The sequence below is a fragment of the Epinephelus lanceolatus genome, chromosome 8 (genome assembly GCF_041903045.1).
Source record: "Epinephelus lanceolatus isolate andai-2023 chromosome 8, ASM4190304v1, whole genome shotgun sequence".
Lineage (NCBI taxonomy): Eukaryota > Metazoa > Chordata > Actinopteri > Perciformes > Serranidae > Epinephelus > Epinephelus lanceolatus.
In genome coordinates, this window is record NC_135741.1 from 8,048,303 (window position 1) to 8,075,610 (window position 27,308).

The following is a 27,308-nucleotide window of genomic DNA, read 5'->3' on the forward strand; positions in this document are numbered from 1 at the left end:
GACAGCCAAATGAAAGACAGGGAGGAAGTGAAGACAGTCAGATAGGTAACTCCAGAGGAGAGAGGCAGAAGAGGAACTGTAGACATGTATCATGAATTTTCACAAGTAGAACAATAAAACACATCGGAATCAGTGTCTGTGGGTAACGATTTTGTTGGGATGACGGAATAAAAAAAAACGCATCCAGGAAAAAAATGCACTCTGTGCAAAGGCCTTTAACCCAGAGCTACAGGAAGTACAAAGTTAAACCATGGGGTCACTTTGTTAACTGTGATGAATAATTACAATGGGAGACTCTCAAGGGACTGCTACAACCTGCGAGGCGAGGGTCTGTGGGTTTACTGGGGTTTTACAATGTAATTTAATGAGTTTTTATTTAATTTCTACTTTAAAAAAATGGTTGCCATGCAATGTTTCCTCATACAGCAATTCATGATATTTTCTGAAAGGTTATGCATGTTAAATCCTCCAAGTTTTCTCTAAATAAGTGCCCCTACCTGTAAGGTTAGGTTTCATCATGGTCGGGCATTGTGACGTTACGTATATGTCATTTAAAACTACTCAACACCGACTTTTGGTTTTACATGGGACATGAACCCTGGTGGTGGCACAGTGGTGTAGTGGTTAGCGTTGTTGCCTCACAGCAAGGGGTGGGGGAGCCCTTCTGTGTAGAGTTTGCATGTTCTCCCCGTGTCAGCGTGGGTTTCCTCCAGGTGCTCCAGCTTCCTCCCACAGTCCAAAGACATGCAGGTTAACTGGTGACTCTAAATTGTCTGTAGGTGTGAATGTGAGTGTGAATGGTTGTCTGTCTCTATGTGTCAGCCCTGTGATAGTCTGGTGACCTGTCCAGGGTGTACCCTGCCTCGCGCACAGTGTCAGCTGGGATAGGCTCCAGCCCCCCGTGACCCCAAACAGGTTATGGAAAATAAATGAACGAATTAACCCCAGTCTCCTGGGTAAAAGTCCTGTGTTTGTTTGTTGCTCTTTATACTATGTCACCGGACTTCCTCTTTGCTCCTGTCTTATCACAGATGACAACCTGTAGTGCAGAGGTCACGTGATCACAGCCTCCTGCCTCACAATTATGTGGGTCGTACATGAATTATAGCGCGTTGCTTTTTGTAGGTAGAAGAACTAACAACAACTCATTTATTAAAACTAACATTGTGTCCTGTTTGAAGAACCTAGTACTTTATCACAACTAAATAATCACACGTGTAAACGAAGCTGAAATAGACGCGCTGATTAACAAGCTTTAACAAACTTTTTTTCTCTTTGAGTTTTACTAATTTTTTCAAGGACTGTTGTGTCGTGTTTTTTGCTGATTAAATTCTTACAATTGTCAGTTGTCAAGTTGACACACGAGCAAAGCTACTGAGAATAACCTCATGAAGAATTCTGTTTCTGTCTGTCACATGACCCTCACCTTGCAGGTCGTAGCAAAGTCCCTCAAGAGACATGGGTCAGCTTGTGGGTGATAACTTTATTGTTTGTCCCTGTTTTTTTCTTCAAAATAAATTGAGCGAGCTTTGATGTTTGCCCCATCTGACTTTGTGGTAGCAATATTGCTACATTCCCAGATGCTGTTATTATTAGACAGATGGCAAGAAAATAAAAAAACAAGATCCAATTAGCAATAAACAGGAATGATCCTGTAGTGCAGCGTTACCTTCTTGTTTGCCAGCGAGGGGTCCTGTCTGAGCAGCTGAGAGAGGTCAGGGACTCGAGCACCTGCAGCCGAGTAGATCCACTCCTTCTCTATGGGATCCAGCTATCACAGAGGGGGGGAGGGGGAGTTCAGATGTGCACACACACACACACACGCACACACACACGCACACACACACACGCCCTACTGTCCACATCCTGTTGTGGGCTCTATTGAAAGTGCTGAAGCTACAAACCTTTAATCCATTTCCTACAAATGACTGAGTCACAGCCAACTGACACACTGAGGGAGACACCCATGATCACGCCGCACAGAGTTCAACCGTTTATGCTTTTACTTCTGTCACTGGTTCAGAGCCAAACTATGCAGGAATGTTGGTTTATAAACGCAATATTCAAACATGGCCACTCCTCCCTGCCCTGCTTGTACATACTCTGGAAACTGCTGAACTAGTTTAGGAACGTTACATGTGTTTGTGATGGAAAAGCTGATACTTTAGCAAGCTAACTAAGCTAACTAAGCTAACTGGTGACATCTAACTGTCTGACAGAAAACAGGCCAGTTCTGCGTCACTCTTCATCCCATCGTCTCCTTCAGTTTTTTTTTTATTTTGAAGTGCTGTTTCCTGCTGTGTGTGTGAATGTGAGTGACTAACAGACAGCAAACTAGCTCAACAACATGGCCATACGCAAATATGACATTTGGACATTTGGACCCCGTGGCTGGACCAGTTGGGAATCACTGGCTTAAATTACATATGTTTGTCACCGGTATAATGTAACATCATGTGCCATACACCACTAGCATAATATGCTACACATATGCACACTTCCTTGTTATTAAAATAACTTGATTGACTTTTGGTTTCACACGGGACACAAACAGCGTGTTCCCAGGTAAAAGTCCCGAGTTTGTCTGAGCCATCCACCTCTGCTCCCGCCCCATGCAGACCCTCCTCCTCTTTATACTAAAGCAGTTGCTCAGAGCATCAAAAAATGCAGTGGGCCAGTGTGTCTCATACGGCTGCTAAAAGGTGGCTTGTTGCATTAGTATCAGATGCCGAGGGTCACTAACAAAGCATCAGTATTTTTTTGCCTTTATTTGACAGGACCGATTTAATATAAAAGGGGGAGAAAGAGTGATCATAATATGCAGCAAAGGGCTGTGGGTTGGAATCAAACCTGCAGCCTCTGCAGCAAGGGCACGGCCTTTGTACATAGGGCACCTGCTTTGCCAGGTGAGCTAGTGGGCACTATGGCGTCAGTATTTGACAAGTTGGGAGTGAGACTGAGTTGAATATGAAAATGAAAGCCCACTCCAGATTAACTTTTGTTTTGGAAGGAGCTTTGGCTACTTTGCCTCACTATATTTGCATTTTTCTGGGCCTGTGTGCGAATTTTGTAGCTTCCTCTTGGATGCATGCTGCTTACAGTCTGGCACCTGGTCGCTACCTTTTCATAAAGTCAAGAACTCACCTGCAAAGTGTGTCCATGAACGTCGCAAACAGCAAAATAATAAGAAAATACAGGCAGGGAGCGGAGTCTGTACAGATACATACACCGCCCCGCACACTTCTGGTGGGTCATAAGTGATAACTGAGAGGGGTTACTTCTGTGTGAGCCTATACAGTGTTTTTTAGGAAAAAAAAATCCCACATAGTATACCTTCATGAAGGAACACATAGCAACATCACAGGGAGAATGGATAAGTATTTCTAAGACCAAACCCATTAGATATATTTCTAGCAATGTCTAGTTTCCTATTATTTTTTGAGTCACTCTAATGCACCACCTGACCTGGCATCTTGGGAACCTTTCATTAAAGGCAGGTGTGCTGAAGTGAGCGTGGAGCGTGGAAGGTGCTATGGGGTTACAGTCTTTAATTGCTGTGTATTTGGTTAATCTTAATTTTTATTGTTTGATGAAGTCATTTAATACCCCATTGACTGAGGCCTGTTCATTAAGGGAGTGTTTGTTTTGGGATTTTTGTTGTCATTTTTTAAACGCAACAGTCAAGACAAACAATTTATAGCATCATCAAGCAATTCTCCATACATCCCGCAAATCAATCAACTCTTAAACCAACCAAAGCACCTTGATCATCAAACAGTGAGTAAAATTAAACCGACAGTGAGTTTATCACATCTCCCCTTATGATGTCTGTGGGCGGCTATTTCTGAATTTATCCAGAAGCTACAATAAAACACTAACAGTCATCTGGCAGATTTTTTGCTTAAAACCTCACTAAGCCTTTGTAACAAGAAAACCACAGGAAGAGGAAGAGAAAAGGACTCACAGCGACAGCAGCAGAGCCCATACTGCCTGTAGACTCCTCGTCTTGTTCTGACTCCGACTGAAAGACAGAAAACACACGACTCTTACTCAGCAGTGACAAAAAGTTAGCTGTACTGTATCAGTCATAATGGTCACATAGCATGACCCAGCATCACAGGGTACACACACACACACACACACACACACACACACACACACAGAGTCACTGGTCACACTGCTGTGATATTTTCCAGCTGACGAGATGTGACCAAAGGGTGTCAGACAGATAGGGAGGTAATGAGGCAGCGAGACAGAGGTGCCAGTTTCACACATCAGGGGTAATGAATAACAATCCAATTCACAATTAACCAAAAAACAACACACCCACAGTGAGGCTGTGTTTCTGTCACCATCTCAGTCTCAACAGGGTGAAGAGAAAACCTCCAAAAATAACGACCACAGCCATCCAGCAGTGTGTAAAAGTGTCACTGTGGCTGATTTATGTGAGAGGGGAGAGTTTTTTTCTTCTTCTTTGACTTGATTGCAAATTGTTCTCAGATCACACGCAGACACGATGTTCAAACACTCAGCCCTTTCAAGTCTCTTACACAAACTGCCACATGTCAGCGTGCTGAACATGAAAAGTGGAGGGATTGTATTTATCCAGCCTATTCCACTCTGGCATGTGTCCATTTTTTGCACTTTTGGCACTTCTGGCAGAGAGCAATAATAACAGGGAGAGAAAACATTGTTCGTATGAATGGAAAAACTGAGAGGTTACTCAGAGAAGAGCTCAAATACTCCTCCAGCACTCTCTATTTATTTTCTCGTATTAATTGCATTTTAGCTGCTTTCAGAGCTGCAGCTATCATTTTCAGTGTTGATTCATCTGTTGATTATTTCGTTTATTTGTCTGGTTTTTTAGGTGTCAGAAAATACAAAAAAAAATTGCAAATCACAATTTTCCAGAGCTCAAGATGAAGGTTTTGTTCAACCAATGGTCCAAACATTAAAAAAGATTAAATTATAATTATATAAAACAGAGAACCAACAAATGTTTGGCCTTTTTATTCCATTAATCAATTACCACAACAGCTGGTGACTAAATTTCTCAGTGGACTTATTGAGTGACTAATCGTTACAGCCCGCGGTTGGACATTGTGGAGCCTGTGGAGTCACAGTAGAGTGAAGTGAAACTATACTTTAATAACAACCAAAATGAATTTGAAGAGAGTCTTTGAAGTGAGGAGGGGGCCTCAGCTGACCACAAGAAGAAAGACTTCACTACTGACGTTTCACACAGGGTTCTTTCACTCACATGTTCCTTACACTATAAAGTCAACTTAATAATGTTGCATTATTAAACAAGAGTCTGCAGCGAATCTAGCAGCTCTGTGAGGCTGTACTGAGCTAAATGCGACGTCAGCATGCTAAAATGTGAATGTGACACTTTCTAATGTCACAATGGAGGGAAAACTACGCAGGTTGATTTTAGCGCTGCTCATCGTGGACTATATTGCTGTCATTGTTCATTTTAGTCAAACCATACAGTTTGAAAACGAGGCGCGGCTCCAACTAGAAAACAATGTTTTGATGCACTGGATGTGCTGAATGTGCATATTAAGGCAGTACAGGAGGAGGTGCACATTAATAATCCTCCAGGACTGTAACATGCTCATGTTTAACCCAAACAATGTGTCATGTGACTGCAGTTGGTTCAGATCCAGGTCGGAACCTGTACCTGCTCTTTTAGTGCGCACTCGAGTGCAATTGCTGTGTTCACACCTGCCCAAACATACAAACTTAAGGGTTAAACGAACTTGAGTTTAATAGAACTTGAACTTGTAAGCATGCTAATACTTGCTATTAGCACATGTAAGCATGAGGCTGGTGGGAATGTCAGACTGTGTTTGGACATAATCTTAAAGCAGCATTATAAGTGAATTTAGGTTTGGACCAGATGATAGTTAAAGGAACAGTTCACTCCAAAATCAAAAATACATATTTTCACTTTTATACCACACCTGCCAACTGTATCATCACTGCATCTGCTCATGGGCTGATATGGGACCGTGGGCTTCTGGGTACAGATATGCCAAAGGCCCCACTATCTCTCCTACACAGGAGCAAGATACATAGAGTTTGTGATGGTATAGAGCTCGTAAGTTGCGTGTTTCCGTTTCCGGTACATGGGACCTTAAAAATCGATTTCTCATAATGTATTTCAGTGGCTAGATGAAAATTATTTTCTGGTCCCGTTTGAATTGTGCCATGAATTTCACATATGTTGTTTGTGAATTTTTAATATATTTTTTCATGCAAAGAAGGCTACAATTTAGTGGGAAGAAGTTTGATACTGTTAGGTTTTGTGTGAGAGCGCTTTGTGGACTACAGCTCTTCGCTGCTCTCGACGCGTATGATATACGTCACTACTCGCACTCGGAACATGGCTGTGTCTCTGGTACACTTCACCGCCTTCTTCCAAGGAGAGGACAAAAGCCTTAAGTGTGGCGAAAAACCACTACAAGTCTGGACATGTGGAAAGTTTCAGCTACGCCAGTGGGGAGATGTTCGGTGATCTGATGGCTCCGTAGATCGTGGCAGAAGACGCAGCAGCAGCACTGTGAGTTGAGAAGTGGAGGGAAAGTGTGATGACGTGACGTCACATAGGTGACATGTAGTCTTTCTAATTACGTTGTTTCCACAGGCTTTAACTGAAGAATCATACAATAAACTGTCAAACTCTTAACATGAAAAAATATTATTTAGACCCACACAAAACATTTGTGTAATCCAAGGCATTTAATGACTGGGACCAGAAAATAATAATTTTCTCTCCATTGACTCCCATTCATATTTTCCGAGCCTAGAGGTCCGATGGGGGTCTACCGAAAGGGGCGTGACTTACGAGCTCTATTGCCTCTGTTTTTGTTGTTGTTTCACATCTTACTTTAGTTGTTATCCATCTTTTTGTGGTTTTGTATCTCTTTGCGGTTGCTTTACCCCTTTCAATAGGGGTTTTGTGTCCCTTTGTATCTCTTTGTTGTCTTTTTATGTCTCTTTGTAGTAATATTGAGTCTCTTCCTGGTTGATAATTTGAGGGACGTTTTGCAGATAAAGGCCAGGGGGCCCCTTACACTTTGGGCCCCGGGGCCTGTGATTAGTTGGCCCATTCAGTAATCCATCCATGCATTTACTGCTAGCTCACCTAGCATCACTGAGCTAGCTCACGTTACAGCTCAGCTGAGGAGGACGGGATCTGAGGCTTGCCGAATCAGTGACATCTTTTAAATCTCTTCTTTAAACTTTTCTGTTCAAAAAAGCCTTTTATTATTTCAGCACACTGTTTGTTTTATATATGTCTCATCTGATTATTCTTTATTGTTTTTATCTTTTGTTGTCATCAGTTATTGTTTTAATCTATTTTGTAGTACTCTCATTGTTTTATTTGTTGTACCTCAGTGCAATCTACAGGGCAATTAGTTGCCAACTCTGCTTCAGTGATGCTATTTTATCTTTGATGTTCTTTGTATTTTCTAAAAATTGCCTCGTTTTATTTTCTTGAATCTGGCATTGTTTTAAATCCAGAATCAACCTTATCAACCACTTTGCAACTTTTTGAAAAGCACTTTATAAGTAAGGTTTATTATTCTTATAGTTTTTACATCCTGCACTGTCACAAGCACGAGCCTCACGTGCTTCCTTCTCCTTAGTGATACAGTTGGCAGGTGTAGTTCTGTACAAAGAAAATAGTTCCTACATGAAACTGCTCACAACAAGGTCCGTGGATTATCTTGACTAACCAGGTTATGATTTCTGCAAAGAGACATTGCTGTTGAGGTTTTCAAATGTATGTTTTTGGCGCTTTGAGCACCACAAGCTGAGTGCCATCTAGTTCCAATATATTGGACAAAAGACAGACATCTCTACAGCTGATATCCCCAACACTCTGCAACTCACACCAAGAAAATCTAGACTGATAAATAGCACTACAGGTAAGATGCAAAAAAAGATTTTGGGGTGAACTGTCCCTTTAAAAATGTCTTTGGAATGTATGTACTGCAATTTATTTGTACTAACTTGCTGATACAGATATATGCATTGGTTGAGCTCTAATTGAAGTCCAATGTAATTTAAGCTGACCACAGCTGCTCTTCTCTAAACTCAAAGGAACCAGAGTTTTTCTGTTCCAAAGAGCCGTCCTGCATTTGGAGCATGATATTATAGAGGACATCTCCAGGCATGATAGTAACCAGCAGACAGGCTTATACAGCCTCAGGTGTTGAGATTAAGAATAGTGTATGAAACCAGCCAGGTAGCTTCTGTAATGTGAAACAACTTTCAACACTGTGTGTCCTAAACACAAAGTTCAATGGTGTGACTAATACCTTGAGCAAACACACTTAATCTGATTGCTGGTGCTGTATTAACACACTTCAACATATTTCATCAGCCTATTGTGTCGGCCATCAAGGCGAGCCTCGTTTCTTTCTCTGGGATGAATCTCTTTAATGGGCACAAATGATTATTATCTTTCTAATGAGTTCCAACATGTTGCTGCTTAACATAATAACAGAGAGCTTCATTTAAATGCAGATTCTCCCCCAGCGTGTCCTCCTCCCACTCAGACTCTACACACTGTCAGGGACAAATCCAGGTAATTAACTCAGCACCACCTGGTGGGCGAAGGAGGAACCACTCGAGTGTAAGCACTGACCTGGACATTAAACTGTGTTAACCCTTTGAAACCTGAGCAAGTTGGCTTGATTTCTTTTAAAAACATGAGAAGAAGGCAATGAGCTAGAAGAAATGACCAAAAAATTAGCAAGAAATTATTAAAAAGATCAAATGAAAAACAAGAAAATTGGTAACAAAAATAAAATTAAAAAAATTAAAAATAAAATTAAAAACAAACATACAAGGAAATAACCCGTAAAGAGCATTTAAAAATTCTTATTATTATATTATTAAAATTCTGTTACATAATTTAAAATCTACTTATAATAAAAAATCTATGTTTTTTCCCTAGCTTTTTTCCCTTTTTAAATAATTTTCTAAATATAATATTTATTTGCAATATGTGGGACATTTCTCACCAAGTTGCTCATTGCCTTTGTTCACATCTTTCTGAAAGAAATCACACCAATTTCCTCAGAGTTTAAAGGTTAAAATACTTGCAAACAGTGTCTGAGAGTAGGACAAGAAAAGTGATGTCGCTTCAGGTTTCAATGAGTAAACAATTAATTTTAAAAACTCACAAATTCTGTGTAAGTCCAAGTTGTGTCCTTCCTCTGAGTACATACGGTGAAATTAAATTTAAAAATTTCAGAATTAGAAGACATTAATTATGACAACTTTTAAATTTAAATCGAAATGGTGACAATGAGTGAGTTTATGTTTATACAACTAGTTTACCATTTTAACACAGAAAATGTTTTAAATAAAAATAAAAAATTAAAACAGTGTTAATGGTGAAGTATATGGCTTCAGTAACAGTAAAATAAATCTGTATTAGGCCTGAGATCTGACGTCTACATTTGAAAATGTAAAGATAAAATATTGTATCAGGCTAATTCAACACCTTTGTGTGGTACATATTTTTTATATTTATCATATTTTCTGTAAATGTTAATTTTAATATTAGTCACCACAGCTATCCTGTCTGATGGTCTCAACGGTGTTTCACGGCCTTTTAGGTAAAATAAAATAAAATAAAATAAAATAAAATGATAAAGAAGATAATAAAATTCTAGCATTTATTACAGTAGATTGTTTGTTTGACGTTCCACCAGATTCCTGTCTCATAACCTCGAGCACCGCTCCATCGACATCATCATCACGTTCCAAATGTTTTTCTTCTGAAAGGATTTTAAAGTTGATGTTACTCAACACTATTAACTGAATGTTGTTACAATACTTTTTTCATATGAGACACAGATGGCCCAGAATTGTTTTTGCTTTGCCTTTTTGTCTCGGTAGCTTTGGCCAAATTTGTATCCATACTCATATGACATGGAATTGCAGATGCTGGACATTTAAACCATACATACATCCATTCCATTTAGCTTTCTATGACAACTGTTTCTCCCTGCTTGATAAGTCCCCAGGTTGGTGGAAGGTGCAGTTGTCTCATCGTAGCTTGTAATTTAGTAGTTATTGTGAGGATAAATACGCTTAAGATCAGCCTCAGTAATTTGCTTTCCACTTGCATGTTTGTGTGTCCACATGTGGATATATTTGTTTTACCAAATAACAATTTCTTCTTCTTTTTTTTTTTTAATTAACTGAACTACTAGTCCGTCTTTCCAAGTGTTCCCTGGAGTACAAGGACCTTTTTTTTAGGCCAACCTGCTGTCTCTATGTCTGCACTATGGCTGGACTATTACCGAGCACAAGTCTAACATCGTTTAGACCTGTCTAGCTAAACTGGACTAGGGCTGCAACCTTCAGTTATTATCCTGATCGATATATCTGCCAATTATTTTGTCCAAATCCAGTCATAATTGGATGTCCAAGGTGATGTCTTTCAACACTAATTTGTCCCAGAGCCAAATATATTCTATTAACTATTATTAAAGGGTAACAAAATCAGAAATATTAACATTTTAAAGGTGTTGAACTAGTTTACTGTCTAAATTTTGGCTTAGGAAATGACTTAATTGATAACCAAAATTGTGCTAAAGCTTTTTGTGGATAAACTGATCGACTTGTTGTTTCAGCTATAGTCTAAACCAGATATTGCTCCTGAGAAAGCGACAGAGCAGCATCACATGTTTGCCTCTTTGCGGCCTTGTTAAGCCAGAAAATAATTGATCTGATCTTACATCAGACTGAAATGCAATCGCTGGTACCATCAGTAACAGTAAGTGGCAGTATGCAGAATTAACAGTATGCAAGGGGGCAAAAAGCAACAGTGGTCACTCTGTGCCAACAGTAACAGCCCAATATTCAGTCACTGCCTCTCAATCAGTCACCTTTGACCCAGAGTCTTTGTCCAGCTCATCGTCCCCGTTGCTTTGAGCCGAGGGTTCCTGTGTTTGGATGGCAGGAGGCTGCAGTACAGCGTGCTGGTCCTACAGGAGTACAGACACAATGTGCCATAAACTCAGACTTTCTCTGATCCACATGTCTGATCTGAGGCCAAACGTTCAGCTGTGTCAGTGCTGGCTGAGGATAACAAACAGCAATTTGCTTGCTGTGTTTTTTCCCTGCACCATCTGGGTGTGGATAAATGTTTGTTTTAGTGCCTGTTTGAACAATTCATGTGCCGGGACATTAAAACCAACAGCATAAAATACATTTAATCCTTCAAATCTATGATTACACGCTCAAGTTTATTGCAGGAACAATATGTAAAAGTACTTCCAGAGGATTATTGTGCATTAACGGGCACACAGTGTTTATTTTCACAAGAGTTTAGTGCTGCGTCTATGCATTAGTTTTAAATGGTGCTGTCCTTTATGTAAAGACAAACCCTTTGACCTTCCCTTTAGTCTCATAGTGGCTTACTTATTCTGTTGTACAGTCTTCCTCTGTGTAAACCGTCATTAAATGCTGACACATGGTAGTACGGAGAAAAGGAAGTGGACACAAAGATGGCTTTCTTTAGAAATAAATGTGTCATTCACATGAAGACTAAACACTGCGTGCTGGAGAGATAGCACAGCGAGTCGCATTGTAGCAGCCAGAGTTGTTGCTGAATCACACCGGCTCATAACACAGTTTGTTTTTATACACAGAGAGCTGACTTTAAATTCACCTCTGCAGCACCGTCTGGCTCTCCACATGACATCGGCTCATCCTGTTGTTCCTTCTGTTGAGGAGAAGTCGTCGAGGCGTCCGTCGTGTCCCACTGTGCAGTAGCCTGAGCTCTGGCAGGGCTCGAACTTCTCTGTACGTCCCTGTCTATCCCGAGATGTTTGGTGTCTCGCTCATTCAGCATTTGCCTGTATTTCTTCTTCAGGACAAGATACTTCTCCCCCTGTGACAAAGACAGTCAGTTAGCACCGCTATTTACACCTGCACGTACACTCAGCAGCCACTTTATTAAGTACACCTTGTTAGTACCAGGTTGGACCCCTTTTGCCTTCAGACCTGCCTCAATTCTTGGTGTCATAGATTCAACAAGGTGCTGGAAACATTCCTCAGAGATTTTGGTCCATATTGACATTATGACATCACACAGTTGCTGCAGATTTGTCGGCTGCACATCCATGATGAGAATCTCCCGTTCCACCACATCCCAAAGGTGCTCTATTGGACTGAGATCTGGTGACTGTGGAGGCCGCTGGAGTACAGTGAACTCATTGTCATGTTCAAGAAACCAGTTTGAGATGATTTGAGCTTTGTGACATGGTGCGTTATCCTGCTGGAAGTAGCCATCAGAAGATGGGTACACTGTGGTCATAAAGGGATGGACACGGTCAGCAACAATACTCAGGTAGGCTGTGGTGTTTAAATGTCTGGCACCAACAACCATGCCACGTTCAAAGTCACTTAAAATGCCTTTCTTTCCCATTCTGATGCTCGGTTTGAACTTCAGCAGGTCGTCTTGACCATGTCTGCAGCCTAAATGCATTGAGTTTCTGCCACATTGTGAGCAGATTAGCTATTTGCATTAATGAGCAGTTGAACAGGTAATAAAATGGTGGCGAGTGTATATTCCTGGGGGCCCTAGCAATGTTAAAATATGACGTTAACTCAAACGGGTCTATGCAGCTTTTCTGCTTGAGTGTATGTACCCAGTGTGCATTCAGCAGCTTTATACATGAAGTAATAAGTTAACTAAGTATAAAAATAACAAGACAAAGGTGACCCATGTTTCCTGCATGAAAGTCCTGTGCTTCGACCACATCTTACGTCCTCTGTGTCGCTCTTTACACTATGACATCTGACATTATGGCAGTACATTTCTACATTTTTTTTATCATAAATGCACCACTTCATGCTCAGAGAATATTTGAGATTTATTTACTTGTTATTTGACAAGGACATTGCTTCATATGTAAAATACATAGTAGATGAAATGCATACAGGTTTCTAACCATGGCTAATTTGAAATTAACAATGACTGTTATTTAAGTATGTGGTCTGTGTGTGTTTGTTTCTGTGTGTACATGTCTACACACGTGTGCATGTGTATATATGTGTGACCTTTGAGATTATTTTATAATGTAAAGCGTGTTACAAATAAAATGTATTATTATTATTATTATTATTATTATTATTATTATTATTGACCTGCACAGTCAGTGTTCACAGGCTGCTTCATTTTAACCTCAGCTAGCCCTAGCCACGACCTCTTTGTCCAATCCTAACTGCTTCTGACCTTTATGCTTCAGCATGATGAGCACTAGCCAATCACCGCACGCATTGGGATCCACAGAAACGCATCATAGGGATGGGTGTAAATAGCCGAATAGCTGCAGTGTGACTGTTCACACCTGGATGTAACTAGACACTGTGTGTTTCTAAAGTCTACCTCTACTCAGAAATGTGTTTTGCTGATTGTTGCTTCACTTGGATGTTTGACCGTCACTGTGCAGAATGATGTATGTGCAGTTTGACATGTTTCCACATGCATTTGCTGAAGGGGAAAAGTGTCCCTGTGCTCTCATGTACAAGTTTAAGATGTGTATTTTGGCTGTTTTGGAAGTCAGACTCTGTCGAATACACAGCTGATGTGGAAATTTGAAGCCTTCAGCACACAGATATGGACTTTTCAGTGAAGTAGGAGTCGTTTTATGTCTTGTAGTTAAACTTTTAAATGGACAATATTTACATCTGTGGATATTCTTAACGTTTTTTTGTAATGGAAGGGAAGGAAGAGAATTTTAAAGAAGGTAATTTAACTTTTTTTGTTACAAAATATACCAGACGCGACTATTTTTTAACATAAAGATCACTATGGATCACTTGCACATAGACTCATATTAATTCATTTATTTTGGGGATGCACAATAATATCAGCACGCCATTGGTATCGACCGATATTGGCTTTAAAATGAAATATCAGAATCGGCCAACATGCTTTTACATATTTTGTATAATGAATAAATCATGATAAGAGTATGCACGCATAACATGATGTTAATTCCACTATAGAAGAGACTTGATAATCATTAAAATTAGGTAGGAAAGAAAGTGGATTGATCGATATCGGTATCAGTTATCGGCCAATTGAGTTGTTACATATCAGCATATCAGATATTGGCAAAAAAAACAATATTATGCATCCCTAATTAATTTTCCTACATATATATTCATACCTACTGACAGACTGTTTGACAGATACAATTAGACTATTGACAGACTGCGCATATGTTCATTCCCCGACCAGTGCAGATATCTGAGGCTAACTCCTCATTGTTCTACCTTACTTTATCTTTTTGTTTAATTTGTACTTATTTTTTTATTCTTATCTCAGTTTGGCTCTGTACTCTTACTCTTTGTGTTTCGTTCTCATTGCTGCTATGACACCTAAATTTCCCTCTGTGGATTAATACAGGTTTATTTTATCTCATCACATCTCTACTGCCATTTGAACCCAATTATTCAGGGATCAGGTCACAAGAGAGCTTAGTCACTCTGCACATAAACTGTGGCAGGACCAGTTTAAACCTTCAATGGAACAAGCATCATTAATTTTGTCAACATGTGAAAAGAGATCATAAAAATAGTTTCAAGGAAAATGAAGACTGCAGTTTCAGTCCCCTGGGGGAAACCAGTGGGTACAAACAGTTCTGTAAAAACAGAAAAACAAAGATTCGAAACTGCTTGTTAAGTCATGATACCTCACTGGAACATTTATTAGCAGTGATATATGTGACTGTTCATGCCGCAGTGTTGACATACAGTACAGGCCAAAAGTTTGGACACACCTTCTCATTCAATGCGTTTTCTTTATTTTCATGACTATTTACATTGTAGATTCTCACTGAAGGCATCAAAACTATGAATGAACACATGTGGAGTTATGTACTTAACAAAAAAAGGTGAAATAACTGAAAACATGTTTTATATTCTAGTTTCTTCAAAATAGCCACCCTTTGCTCTGATTACTGCTTTACACACTCTCGATGAGCTTCAAGAGGTAGTCACCTGAAATGGTTTCCACTTCACAGGTGTGCCTTATCAGGGTTAATTAGTGGAATTTCTTGCTTTATCAATGGGGCTGGGACCATCAGTTGTGTTGTGCAGAAGTCAGGTTAATACACAGCCGACAGCCCTATTGGACAACTGTTAAAATTCATATTATGGCAAGAACCAATCAGCTAACTAAAGAAAAACGATTGGCCATCATTACTTTAAGAAATGAAGGTCAGTCAGTCCGGAAAATTGCAAAAACTTTAAATGTGTCCCCAAGTGGAGTCGCAAAAACCATCAAGCGGACCGACCCAGGAAAGGAAGACCAAGAGTCACCTCTGCTTCTGAGGATAAGTTCATCCGAGTCACCAGCCTCAGAAATCGCAAGTTAACAGCAGCTCAGATCAGAGACCAGATGAATGCCACACAGAGTTCTAGCAGCAGACCCATCTCTAGAACAACTGTTAAGAGGAGACTGCGCCAATCAGGCCTTCATGGTCAAATAGCTGCTAGGAAACCACTGCTAAGGAGAGGCAACAAGCAGAAGAGATTTGTTTGGGCCAAGAAACACAAGGAATGGACATTAGACCAGTGGAAATCTGTGCTTTGGTCTGATGAGTCCAAATTTGAGATCTTTGGTTCCAACCGCCGTGTCTTTGTGAGACGCAGAAAAGGTGAACGGATGGATTCCACATGCCTGGTTCCCACTGTGAAGCATGGAGGAGGAGGTGTGATGGTGTGGGGGTGTTTTGCTGGTGACACTGTTGGGGATTTATTCAAAATTGAAGGCACACTGAACCAGCATGGCTACCACAGCATCCTGCAGCGACATGCCATCCCATCCGGTTTGCGTTTAGTTGGACGATCATTTATTTTTCAACAGGACAATGACCCCAAACACACCTCCAGGCTGTGTAAGGGCTATTTGACCAAGAAGGAGAGTGATGGAGTGCTGCGGCAGATGACCTGGCCTCCACAGTCACCGGACCTGAACCCAATCGAGATGGTTTGGGGTGAGCTGGACCGCAGAGTGAAGGCAAAGGGGCCAACAAGTGCTAAACACCTCTGGGAACTCCTTCAAGACTGTTGGAAAACCATTTCAGGTGACTACCTCTTGAAGCTCATGGAGAGAATGCCAAGAGTGTGCAAAGCAGTAATCAGAGCAAAGGGTGGCTATTTTGAAGAAACTAGAATATAAAACATGTTTTCAGTTATTTCACCTTTTTTTGTTTAGTACATAACTCCACATGTGTTCATTCATAGTTTTGATGCCTTCAGTGAGAATCTACAATGTAAATAGTCATGAAAATAAAGAAAACGCATTGAATGAGAAGGTGTGTCCAAACTTTTGGCCTGTACTGTATGAATACAGAATACATGGGAGCGGAGCCTTTTTCCACAAATGGTAAAAAATATTTGAATAGTTTACTCACATTCTCTGACTTCACCACAGCGATTCGGTCGATGATGAGCTTGAATTCCTCTCTGTATTTAGCTGCAGGGGAAAAACATTTGATGTGAAAAACTGAGGACTAAATATAGCTCCTAATTTCTCTCATTCAGTAAAACACAAGTGGTTCCAGCATCCAGAAATGTCAAATGAGGGCACAAAGAAATCGCACAAACTCAGCTTAATGGTTTTTGTTTGGATGACAGAAATTTTATGTGGGAATAAAATGAGCTTCAATTGAGTTTGATTTAATATCCACACATTAAAGGGTCAGTTTAGGTTTTTGAAATGGGGTTTTATGGGGTACTTATCCATAGTGAGTGTATTACATAGAGAAGATGTCAGTCAGCATGTTCCCAGTTTGGAGAAGCAGGCTGGAGTCCCACATGGAAGCTTAGCAGTGCACTGCTATGGACAAGGGCTGCAACAAAACCTATTTAACTCACCTAAAAAAATCAATAACAGTTTAAGTTTATGCTATGTTGAGAGTTTTTTCACCACTTTACCTTTCTGTCAGACAGCCTGTTTCAATGGGGAAGATACTAATGCCTTAAGCTCTCCATCTATGCTCTCCATCTTTTTAAGACCCGTTCAAGACACCTTTTAACCAAATTTAGGACAGATTTTTGGACAAATCATGCTCTACTTATTTAAGGATTGCAGGTAAGCACTGCAGGTAAGTCGTATATGTGGTCTTGTGCAAAGGTAAGTGTTATGTAGGAATACGATTATTAGAGTGAGTTAAGTCAATCTACATTTTGCTAACAGGTAATTGCAAGTATGAAGTAAAATGACAGTATTATATTTTTTGTAATGATTTGTAACATTAGAATGTAGACTTTAACATAGACATGCTTCACTCATTTACACAAAAAAGAAATTAAAAAATGGATAAATGAAATTAGATAAAATGTTTGTCTTAGTAAAGACATCACAAATTCAAATTTAAGACCATTTAATGACTTTTAAGGCCTTATTGTTGTAACACTGAATCCAAAACATTAAGATTTTTTAAGGACCTGTAGACAACGTGAAAAGCCACCAGACTCCATTGACAAAAAAGTCATTCTAGCTCATTGGGAGCTGCTGGTCTACTGCTGCCTCTATCAGTTAGATAGTTCATGTTACTGTTCGGTGAATCCAAACTTACTCTTTTCAATGCCGAAGTCACACAAAAACTCAAACAAATCAAGTGTTAAAGGCAGCGGCAGACCTGCAGCTCCTGTATTCAGTGATGATAAAACACCATTTTTCTCAATGGAATCTGGCTTTACAGAGAGCAATATAATAGCTTCCTCTTCCAGTTGGAAATCACTGTCTGACAGCACAATAGTGTGGTAAAAATATTCTCAATATTGCATACAATATTTTTAACACTTTACCATGCCATCAGACAGCGATTTCCAACTGAAAAAGGAAGACGTTTTATTGTCCTCTTTAAAGCCAGACTCCATTGAGAAAAACAGTGATTTAACATTGCTGAACACAGGAGCTGCTGGTCTGCCGCTGCCTTAAACTATTGATTTGTTTGTTTTATTGTGTGACTTTGGCACTGAAAGGAGTTAGTTTGGATACACCAAAATCACACAGTAACACAAGGTACCTAACTGATCGAGGCAGCAGTAGACCAGCAGCTCCTGTGTTCAGCGAGCTAAAATTACTGTTTCTGTCAATGGAGTCTGGTGGATTTGATGAGAGCATAGATGGGAAACTGAGGACATTGATATCTTCTCTGTTGAAACAGGCTGTTTGAATGAAAAGTAAAGTAAAGCAGTGACACTTAAACTGATAATGATTTTTCCAGGTTTCTAAAATACATGTTGTTGCTGTCCCCTTTCACGTTGTTTAGTTTCCACGTCAGACTCCTGCCTGTTTCTTCTGGGGCGTGCCAACTGACTACTGTATGTACTGTCTATAGATAAGTACCACATACAGCCCCACTTCAAAACGTCTGAACTGTCCCTTTAAGTATTTCCAGAAAGAGATACAGCTATAATGTAATGGTGTCTGTTTACAATTGATGTGTGGTTTGTGAGCTTCAGTCTGCAGGATGAGTTGCTGATTTATGTTTTGAGGTGGTAAGAGGAAGGAGGACTGCTCCTTCCTGCAGTATACGTCTAGCTGACTAAGCTACTGTAGACGCAGCTCACATTGCAAACTATCAGTTGTGTCACTGACAAGATAGAGAGGAAAGATGTTCCCCTCCTGCAAAGATCCAAACAGATCACAGTGCATTCCCAAAGGCAACACCCTGAGTCACTGAGTAAATCTTTCCTGTGGGAACCAAACAAACTACAGCTGACAAGCTGATAGACCTCATCAGATAAAGCTATTCTCCTTTGTTTACAGCAGTGAGCAGATGTGTACAGACTGTGTGATTAAGAGCAGCCAGGTCGGCTACACAAGCAAGGAATTTTTCCAGGCGCAGATATTCCATTCATGCTTAGGTGTATATGGGCATGCAGCTCTGGACAATTGAAGTGTTTCCTTTTCCTGCTGTGGACGGAAAGACCATTCGTAATGAGATAGTTGCACCGCTCAACAACAACAGGAAATCCAAAGGAAGCAGCCACTTACATCTGTCTCAACAAAAGAATTCCTTGCTCACCAAAGTGAGTAACACAGTTAACATGCTAGTTATCTATTAGCCAAAGGTCTGCACAAACAAGCACCTCATGCAAACGTGCACATGTGCATGCACCCCCTCCCCCTGCACTGCCACATTTCCCACCATGCCCCAGTTTTCCGATGTGATGAAAAAGCAACCCCATTAGAGGTCTACATCCAGCCATGCATGTGGACTTAATTATGATTAAAACACTATCATCACAATTACGACATGGAAATCTGCAACCACATGCTATGACAGACTTCAAACGTCTGGGAAGCACTTTTCTAATTGGACAGACATGTCAGATGGCAGAGTATCAAGGCAGCTCTCTAAACCTCTGTCAACAACTGCAGTGCTGACATAGCATCTGGACAGAACATGCTGGCAGCAGCAATACAAGGTCACTCTGGATAATCATTTAGGGAGGTTAAAACATGTTTGTGTGTCAGGCAGTGCCAAAGGGAGAGGACACTGTTAAATGATAGATAATGGATCATTACAAGCTCGTTATTTGTCTTCTGGGGTGAGAATGTTTTGCAATCAAACTGCAGATATTCTGTCGTAGAACAAAATGTGAACATTTCTTAAGCTTGTGTTAATCACAAACCTTAACTCAGGCATCTAACAAAAACACAGTCAAAAAACCCATTGACTTTGAGACAAGGGAACCGGAAGTGCTAAAATGCTAACTCATATCCGCATTTTAGAAGTCATTCCTGGGGCCCCGCAATAAATCCTGTCTATCCCTCTGGACTGTGTAACCTTTAAAGCAATAAATAACACAGAATTCCTGGTACAAATTTTAAAAAGTTGAATTTATAAGGAGTAAATTGCAGTACTGCTGAGCTAATACATGCTGCTATAGCCTTACCTGGCCTGGTGTGACCAATAGCTTCTGGTGGCTAACATTAGCTAATGTTAGCTAACTTTAGCTACTCCTGGTTTAGGTCCAAGTGTTTACTTTTGATTTATTTTTGTGTTAAATCATTAAAATGGTTATGTGTGACATGTTCAAATATGTGAAAAGAAGAGAAAAGTTAGCAAACTTGGCCATCAAAATCACTCAGTTAGCCTACACAGCAATATCAAGCTAACCTAGGCTATCTAAAGTCTGCTAGCATTAGCTCTGCAAATAACTGTTATTTATATAATAGATTTTTCTGGTTTCTGGTTTATTATTTGGTGTATAAAACATCAGAAAGTGGTGAATAGTAATAATAGATTCCAAGGGGACATTTGTCTTGTTTGACTCCCAGTCCAAAACCCAAAATATTCTGTAATGTAAGAACAAGTAAAAGCAGTGGGATAACCTGTAGCTATCAAACATGTTGGCTTTTTTGCTTGAAAACTTGTTAGCAACTTCCTTTTTTAAGATGAACGAAGTCTTCAGGTTTTACCCGCGTATTTTATGTTGTAGAACAAAACGTGACTCTTAAGCTTGCGTTAACCACAGACCTTATTTCAGGCATCTAAGAGATTCAAAAAAACCATTAGACTTCAAACGACAGAACAAGAATGTGTTATGTCTTCTTTTAAAAGTTATATAGTGCAGATTTAAGGTGGAGCTGATAGTAATTATTTGAGGCATTGGTGGAAAGTACTTTTACTCAAGTAGCCTACTGTAAGTGGAATTTTGACATAGGCCTACTTGTACTGTACTCAATTATTTCCATTTTCTGCTACTTTATACTCTGTATCCACAATATTATTTGGGGACTTTAGTTAGCCTACTTTTTAAATACAAAAAACCCACATGATGTATGATATGATGCAGTAGGCTACTAATCTACACAGTTGTTTACAAAGTACATCAAACTGGCTCCACGTTAACAAACTACAACATTATAATTCTCTTACATCTGTGTTACAATCTTATAATCTACGTAATAATTTAGAGGAAAAGGTGCCAGGCTGTAGACGTACAGTACAGGCCAAAAGTTTGGACACACCTTCTCATTCAATGCGTTTTCTTTATTTTCATGACTATTTACATTGTAGATTCTCACTGAAGGCATCAAAACTATGAATGAACACATGTGGAGTTATGTACTTAACAAAAAAAGGTGAAATAACTGAAAACATGTTTTATATTCTAGTTTCTTCAAAATAGCCACCCTTTGCTCTGATTACTGCTTTGCACACTCTTGGCATTCTCTCGATGAGCTTCAAGAGGTAGTCACCTGAAATGGTTTCCACTTCACAGGTGTGCCTTATCAGGGTTAATTAGTGGAATTTCTTGCTTTATCAATGGGGTTGGGACCATCAGTTGTGTTGTGCAGAAGTCAGGTTAATACACAGCCGACAGCCCTATTGGACAACTGTTAAAATTCATATTATGGCAAGAACCAATCAGCTAACTAAAGAAAAACGAGTGGCCATCATTACTTTAAGAAATGAAGGTCAGTCAGTCCGGAAAATTGCAAAAACTTTAAATGTGTCCCCAAGTGGAGTCGCAAAAACCATCAAGCGCTACAACGAAACTGGCACACATGAGGACCGACCCAGGAAAGGAAGACCAAGAGTCACCTCTGCTTCTGAGGATAAGTTCATCCGAGTCACCAGCCTCAGAAATCACAAGTTAACAGCAGCTCAGATCAGAGACCAGATGAATGCCACACAGAGTTCTAGCAGCAGACCCATCTCTAGAACAACTGTTAAGAGGAGACTGCGCCAATCAGGCCTTCATGGTCAAATAGCTGCTAGGAAACCACTGCTAAGGAGAGGCAACAAGCAGAAGAGATTTGTTTGGGCCAAGAAACACAAGGAATGGACATTAGACCAGTGGAAATCTGTGCTTTGGTCTGATGAGTCCAAATTTGAGATCTTTGGTTCCAACCGCCGTGTCTTTGTGAGACGCAGAAAAGGTGAAGGGATGGATTCCACATGCCTGGTTCCCACTGTGAAGCATGGAGGAGGAGGTGTGATGGTGTGGGGGTGTTTTGCTGGTGACACTGTTGGGGATTTATTCAAAATTGAAGGCACACTGAACCAGCATGGCTACCACAGCATCCTGCAGCGACATGCCATCCCATCCGGTTTGTGTTTAGTTGGATGATCATTTATTTTTCAACAGGACAATGACCCCAAACACACCTCCAGGCTGTGTAAGGGCTATTTGACCAAGAAGGAGAGTGATGGAGTGCTGCGGCAGATGACCTGGCCTCCACAGTCACCGGACCTGAACCCAATCGAGATGGTTTGGGGTGAGCTGGACCGCAGAGTGAAGGCAAAGGGGCCAACAAGTGCTAAACACCTCTGGGAACTCCTTCAAGACTGTTGGAAAACCATTTCAGGTGACTACCTCTTGAAGCTCATGGAGAGAATGCCAAGAGTGTGCAAAGCAGTAATCAGAGCAAAGGGTGGCTATTTTGAAGAAACTAGAATATAAAACATGTTTTCAGTTATTTCACCTTTTTTTGTTAAGTACATAACTCCACATGTGTTCATTCATAGTTTTGATGCCTTCAGTGAGAATCTACAATGTAAATAGTCATGAAAATAAAGAAAACGCATTGAATGAGAAGGTGTGTCCAAACTTTTGGCCTGTACTGTATGTCGCACATTTTAGTTGACGAAATGTTAAAACATTTTTTTAGTTTGGTGTATCCACCTTATTCCTAGCCCCCATGATACCTTGCGTGAATTATGGGTGCAACTTCCGGCGCTGAACTGAAACTAGCAATTTCCAATGGTAACAGTTTGTTTACAGTACTCTACTGTTATAGCTCAAACTGGATTATGTGATCATACCTCTGCCATCTCTGACAGCCATCTCAAAGCATTGTTATTTTTTTTCTTTTTAACTGAGCATGCTAGCAGTTAGCTCGCCTTGCTCCGTTAAAATACTGTTAACTTTAACATGGCCCAAGTTAGCTCAAGGTAAACATCTGCTCCTTCTAAAGATGATTTATGATTTCTAATGATTTATTAAAAGATACTAACACATCTGGCAAACATTTAACATAATTCAGTATTAACTGTAGCTCCATGTAAAGTGAATAAATGTGACGTTTCCCAGCTAATCCCTGCGATCGTCTGTGTTAACGGTTTTTTAACTTCTGATTTATTAAAAACTGTTATGAGTGAAACATGAAGCTGAGTTTAGCAGCAGACTTCAGTGATAGTAATATAAAGTAGTGGTAAAAGAAATAACTTTTGGCATTAATTTTTTTATACAATATAAAGGAAGTGCGGTAAATTAGTAAGACATTCTCAGCCCTAATGACTAAATACATATATCAAGGTATTTGCTAATGTAGGTTGAGAATGAAGTCAGACGGGGAAAGACAGGGATATCATGTACTGACGTTGAGTGACGGACCTGTCATGTGTCATTCTCTGATTTAATACTTTTTCGCTATGTCTCACCAAACACTTGTGGTTTTATTTCTCATATCAATGGTAAACATGGCAACAGGAACAATCCCTTTTTGTTCTGGTTACATGTTCAACACACAGTTGCTGAAGACAAAAATGTAGCTCAGACTGGTTGTTCGTCGTCACAGACATTAGGAAATTGGGTGACTATTTGTTAAAAGGTAAATCAGTATAAGCGGAGGACGACGAGTACGAGTACGAGTACGAGTATTTGCTAAACTGAAGGCAAATTACTTTGGAAAAGAACCAGCGTTGGCGGTTAGCCACCGAGAGTAGCCACTGGGACTAACCACAGACAGTCTATGGGACTAACTAGCTTACTACTACTTCCGCTATCTCTCAGGAAGTTGTGCCCATAATCATTTCGACAGTAGTGCCCTCAGGAATAAGGTGGATAGGCTGCACACTTGTACAACTGAAGCATGTAAGAATCACTTCAGACATACAACAACGGTATAGGATCTTTAAAATATTAAAAAAAAAGAAGTGTCAATGGAAAAAGCTCCATGTGGCTCCATAGAATAACTAGGTGTACACACGTAACTCCACTCCCGCAACATTTATCTCCAGCAGCCAGATATGAGAGGAATTTTGGTGTAAGCAATGATTCAGACCAGTTGCGTAAGTATATCTGTACAGTAAGTGGGTGGAGAGGAACAGCACAGACCCACACAGCAAATACAGTATGACTGAGATAATCTCTACTATGGTGGAGAATAGTGAATATATTATTATTCCTCATGTTGCTGAGGGGCCACAGTTGTGTCTGAGGAGCCACAGGGCCTCCATGTGACCCTGCATGGTGACATGTATCACAGTGATGGTTCTGTGTTCAGTTACCAGGCAGCTCCAACTGGCCTGAGGGAGGAAATGACACAATTCCTGCTGAAACTGTAGATCTTTGAGGGGCTTTTAATGCAAACCAGATGTCTGCTCTACAACACAGGAACAATGGAAGCTGTTGGTTAAAGCAGACTGATGAATGTTGCTGTTATGAAAATGAATTATGTTAGTCTAAATATGACAACAGGGGTGAATTGATATTTGTGCCATCTCTCAGTACCGATGCAGCGCGACCACACACACACATACACACATACACACATTTCCCCATTTTTCCGGTTAATATTTTCATCGATGTGAAACCATGAGGCAACGACTCGCTACTTACCACGTAACTGCAAGTCACTGTGGCCAATAAAGGGCTTAAATGTCTTGAGTATATCTGCATTTTTGACTCTGCCTGAGCTGCCTCCGGTGGAGTAGAAATAATCCAGCAGCGACTCTTCACTCACATCACTCATCTCTGCTGTCTGTCTGTCTGTACCCGCTGTCTGTCTCTCTGTCTGTCTGTAGACCTGGACCAGCCTCTACTTTAAAGATGGGTTCACTTCTCTGGGTGTTTTTCACTCAGCCATGATGCAGTCCTCTTCAGGCTAATTTGTTGTAGTAAACTTCACTCCACCCAGACGAGCTGACCGCTGCTGCGCCTCCTCCTGTTAACCCTTTAAAAGCACCAGCATCTTAGTTTTTCCACAGTGTCTCTGCATTAAACCGGAGCTGCTGTAATCTTAGTTTTTCCACTTTCTTTTACTATTTATTGCATTTACCACAATGCACGAGGCCACATTTAAAGCGTGTCTGCGTTATACTCAATATTTAAAGTGACCGTGAACGTCTCATATTCTAATAGTGCTCCTAAATAGCAGTTATATGGTGTTATGCCTTGTTATATAGCCTAGCTTTCTGTCCAAAATATATCCAATGGAGGAAGAAGTACTCAAATATTTTACTTGAGTAAAAGTAGCTATAGTAGCATTAATAATAATAACAACAACAAAAGTAAAGGTAGGCCTACCATACTTGAGGTACCAAAAATAAAGGTACTCATTGTGCAAAATAGCCCATTACAGAAAAATCCATAGACCTGCTGTATGACTGGTTTATAATATGTGAAGCATTAATGTGTTCACTTTAATGTTGTAATAGGTAGATGTGTTTTTACGTTATATACTGCTGGATAGCTTGTTAATTTCACCATGATCAACAAATTATCACAGTATTATTTATTCATGATTATACATTATAATTTGTTTGTTGATTTATTTTTATTATTATTAATCTGAATTGGCAAAGTAACTGAAGTTAACAAACTAAAGTACCACATTTGCCTCTGAATTGTTCAGGAGTAGAAGTGTAAAGTAGCATTCAATGGAAATACTGAGCACTTGAGTAAACGTACTTAGTGACGTAATTTCTCCTTTAAACCAATGATTTTTAACAGAGGGTACTGATGGTGGTCATTTATTGTGGTAGGGAAGGTAATTGTTAATCAGGTTTTGGGGCGCCCACTAGTTCACCTGGTTGAGCAGGCGCCCCTTGTATGAAGGTTGTGTCCTTGCCGCAGTGGCCGTGGGTTCAATTCCAAGCCATTGCCCTTTGCTGCAAGTCAACCCCCCTCTCTAATCAAAAAATGGCAAAGAAAAAAACAAATGTATCTTTAGAAAATGAAGATGTTCAGGTTTTAATGGGAGAAACATATTTGGTGTGACAAACCTGACAGATTGGAGGTGCTCCTACATCGTGCAAACATACTCTTTCCTAGCAGATTATTTGTAACACAAAGCAGCAACTTTGAAATCTAAATAATCATTGAAGTCATTTTGAAGCAAAATGGCCACAACTTAACAATTTCATCATCTCATACAGGGCCATAATCACATATTTAACTTTCAGGGCAACCATTTTCAATCCTTATGTTCTGCTACTGACCATTTAGAGTATTTTTAAACAAAAAACTTCAGCGTTTGTCAAAGTTTTATGACTGAGTGCCATTTTAGGGAGCCAGCATATGACTGAGGACCTCACAGAAAAATGCACACACTGTGGCTTTTTTATGAGCTTTTAAATGGCATACTAACACTTTACAGAAACCACTGACAGTAAAACTCATATTTCATTCTAGTTTTCCGCTTTTTAATACATTACAAAATGGTAAATTAAAGACACAGAACAGTTTTTGTCATTTTTTTGTACCCACCCACAGTAGTCGAGCAACAGCTTACCCTAGGGGACGACTACGGAGGGACATTTTAAGCATGCCCCTTCTCCCTATTATATATTTTATTTACATTTTTATGACTGCCTAGTTCTCAAATGTGAATATTTTCTGTTTTGTGTTTTGTCAGCTGAATGTCTTTGGGTTTTGTACTGTTCAGATTAGACGAGACATTTAAACATATTATCTTAGAGCCTGTCACTGACATTAAATAGACCAAACTAGGGTTGCAACGGTATGAGATTTTCACAGTACGATAACTGTCTCAGAAATTATCACAGTGTCACAATGTTATAGAATTATTATTATTATTAATATCAATCAGAATGACCATTAAAGGAATGAAAACAGAAAGGTTATTTTGGGTTAACCTTTTCAAACCTGGAGCGACATCGCTTTTCTTGTGTAGTATTTAAACCTTTGATCCCTGAACTAATTGGTGTGATTTCTTCCACAAACATGGACAACTAGGTAAAAAATGTCACACAAATTGCAAAAAATTAATACATTCAGGAAATTATACTTAAATAAACTAGGGGAAAAGAAGAAAGCTAGGGAATAACTATTTATAATCAATATTATTACATTTCAAATTAATTTACAGAATATTTCTAAAAATTTTAAGCAGTTTTTCCAGGTGATTTCCTTGTTTGTTTGTTTTTAACTTTCTTTCTTTCTTTTTTACTAATTTTCTTGTTTTTAATTTTCTCTTTTCACTAATTTCTTGCAGTTTTTTGGGTCATTTATTTCCGGCGTTGTTGCTCATTGCCCTCTCCCCATATTCT

General features: G+C 39.8%; 1 protein-coding gene across 1 annotated transcript in view; it reads right to left on the reverse strand.

Moving 5' to 3' along the window:
* Positions 1 to 24,932, reverse strand: part of LOC117258590 (uncharacterized) — a 38,471-nt gene extending 13,539 nt beyond the window's left edge. The window contains exons 1-6 of the mRNA XM_078169794.1: positions 24,637 to 24,932; positions 16,461 to 16,522; positions 11,702 to 11,923; positions 10,917 to 11,015; positions 3,965 to 4,021; positions 1,670 to 1,771 (exon numbers count right to left, since the gene is read on the reverse strand). Coding sequence (XP_078025920.1) covers positions 1,670 to 1,771; positions 3,965 to 4,021; positions 10,917 to 11,015; positions 11,702 to 11,923; positions 16,461 to 16,522; positions 24,637 to 24,769 — 675 coding nt within the window. The 5' untranslated portion in view covers positions 24,770 to 24,932. The remainder of the gene's footprint in view (positions 1 to 1,669; positions 1,772 to 3,964; positions 4,022 to 10,916; positions 11,016 to 11,701; positions 11,924 to 16,460; positions 16,523 to 24,636) is intronic.
* Positions 24,933 to 27,308: the final 2,376 nt, after the last annotated feature.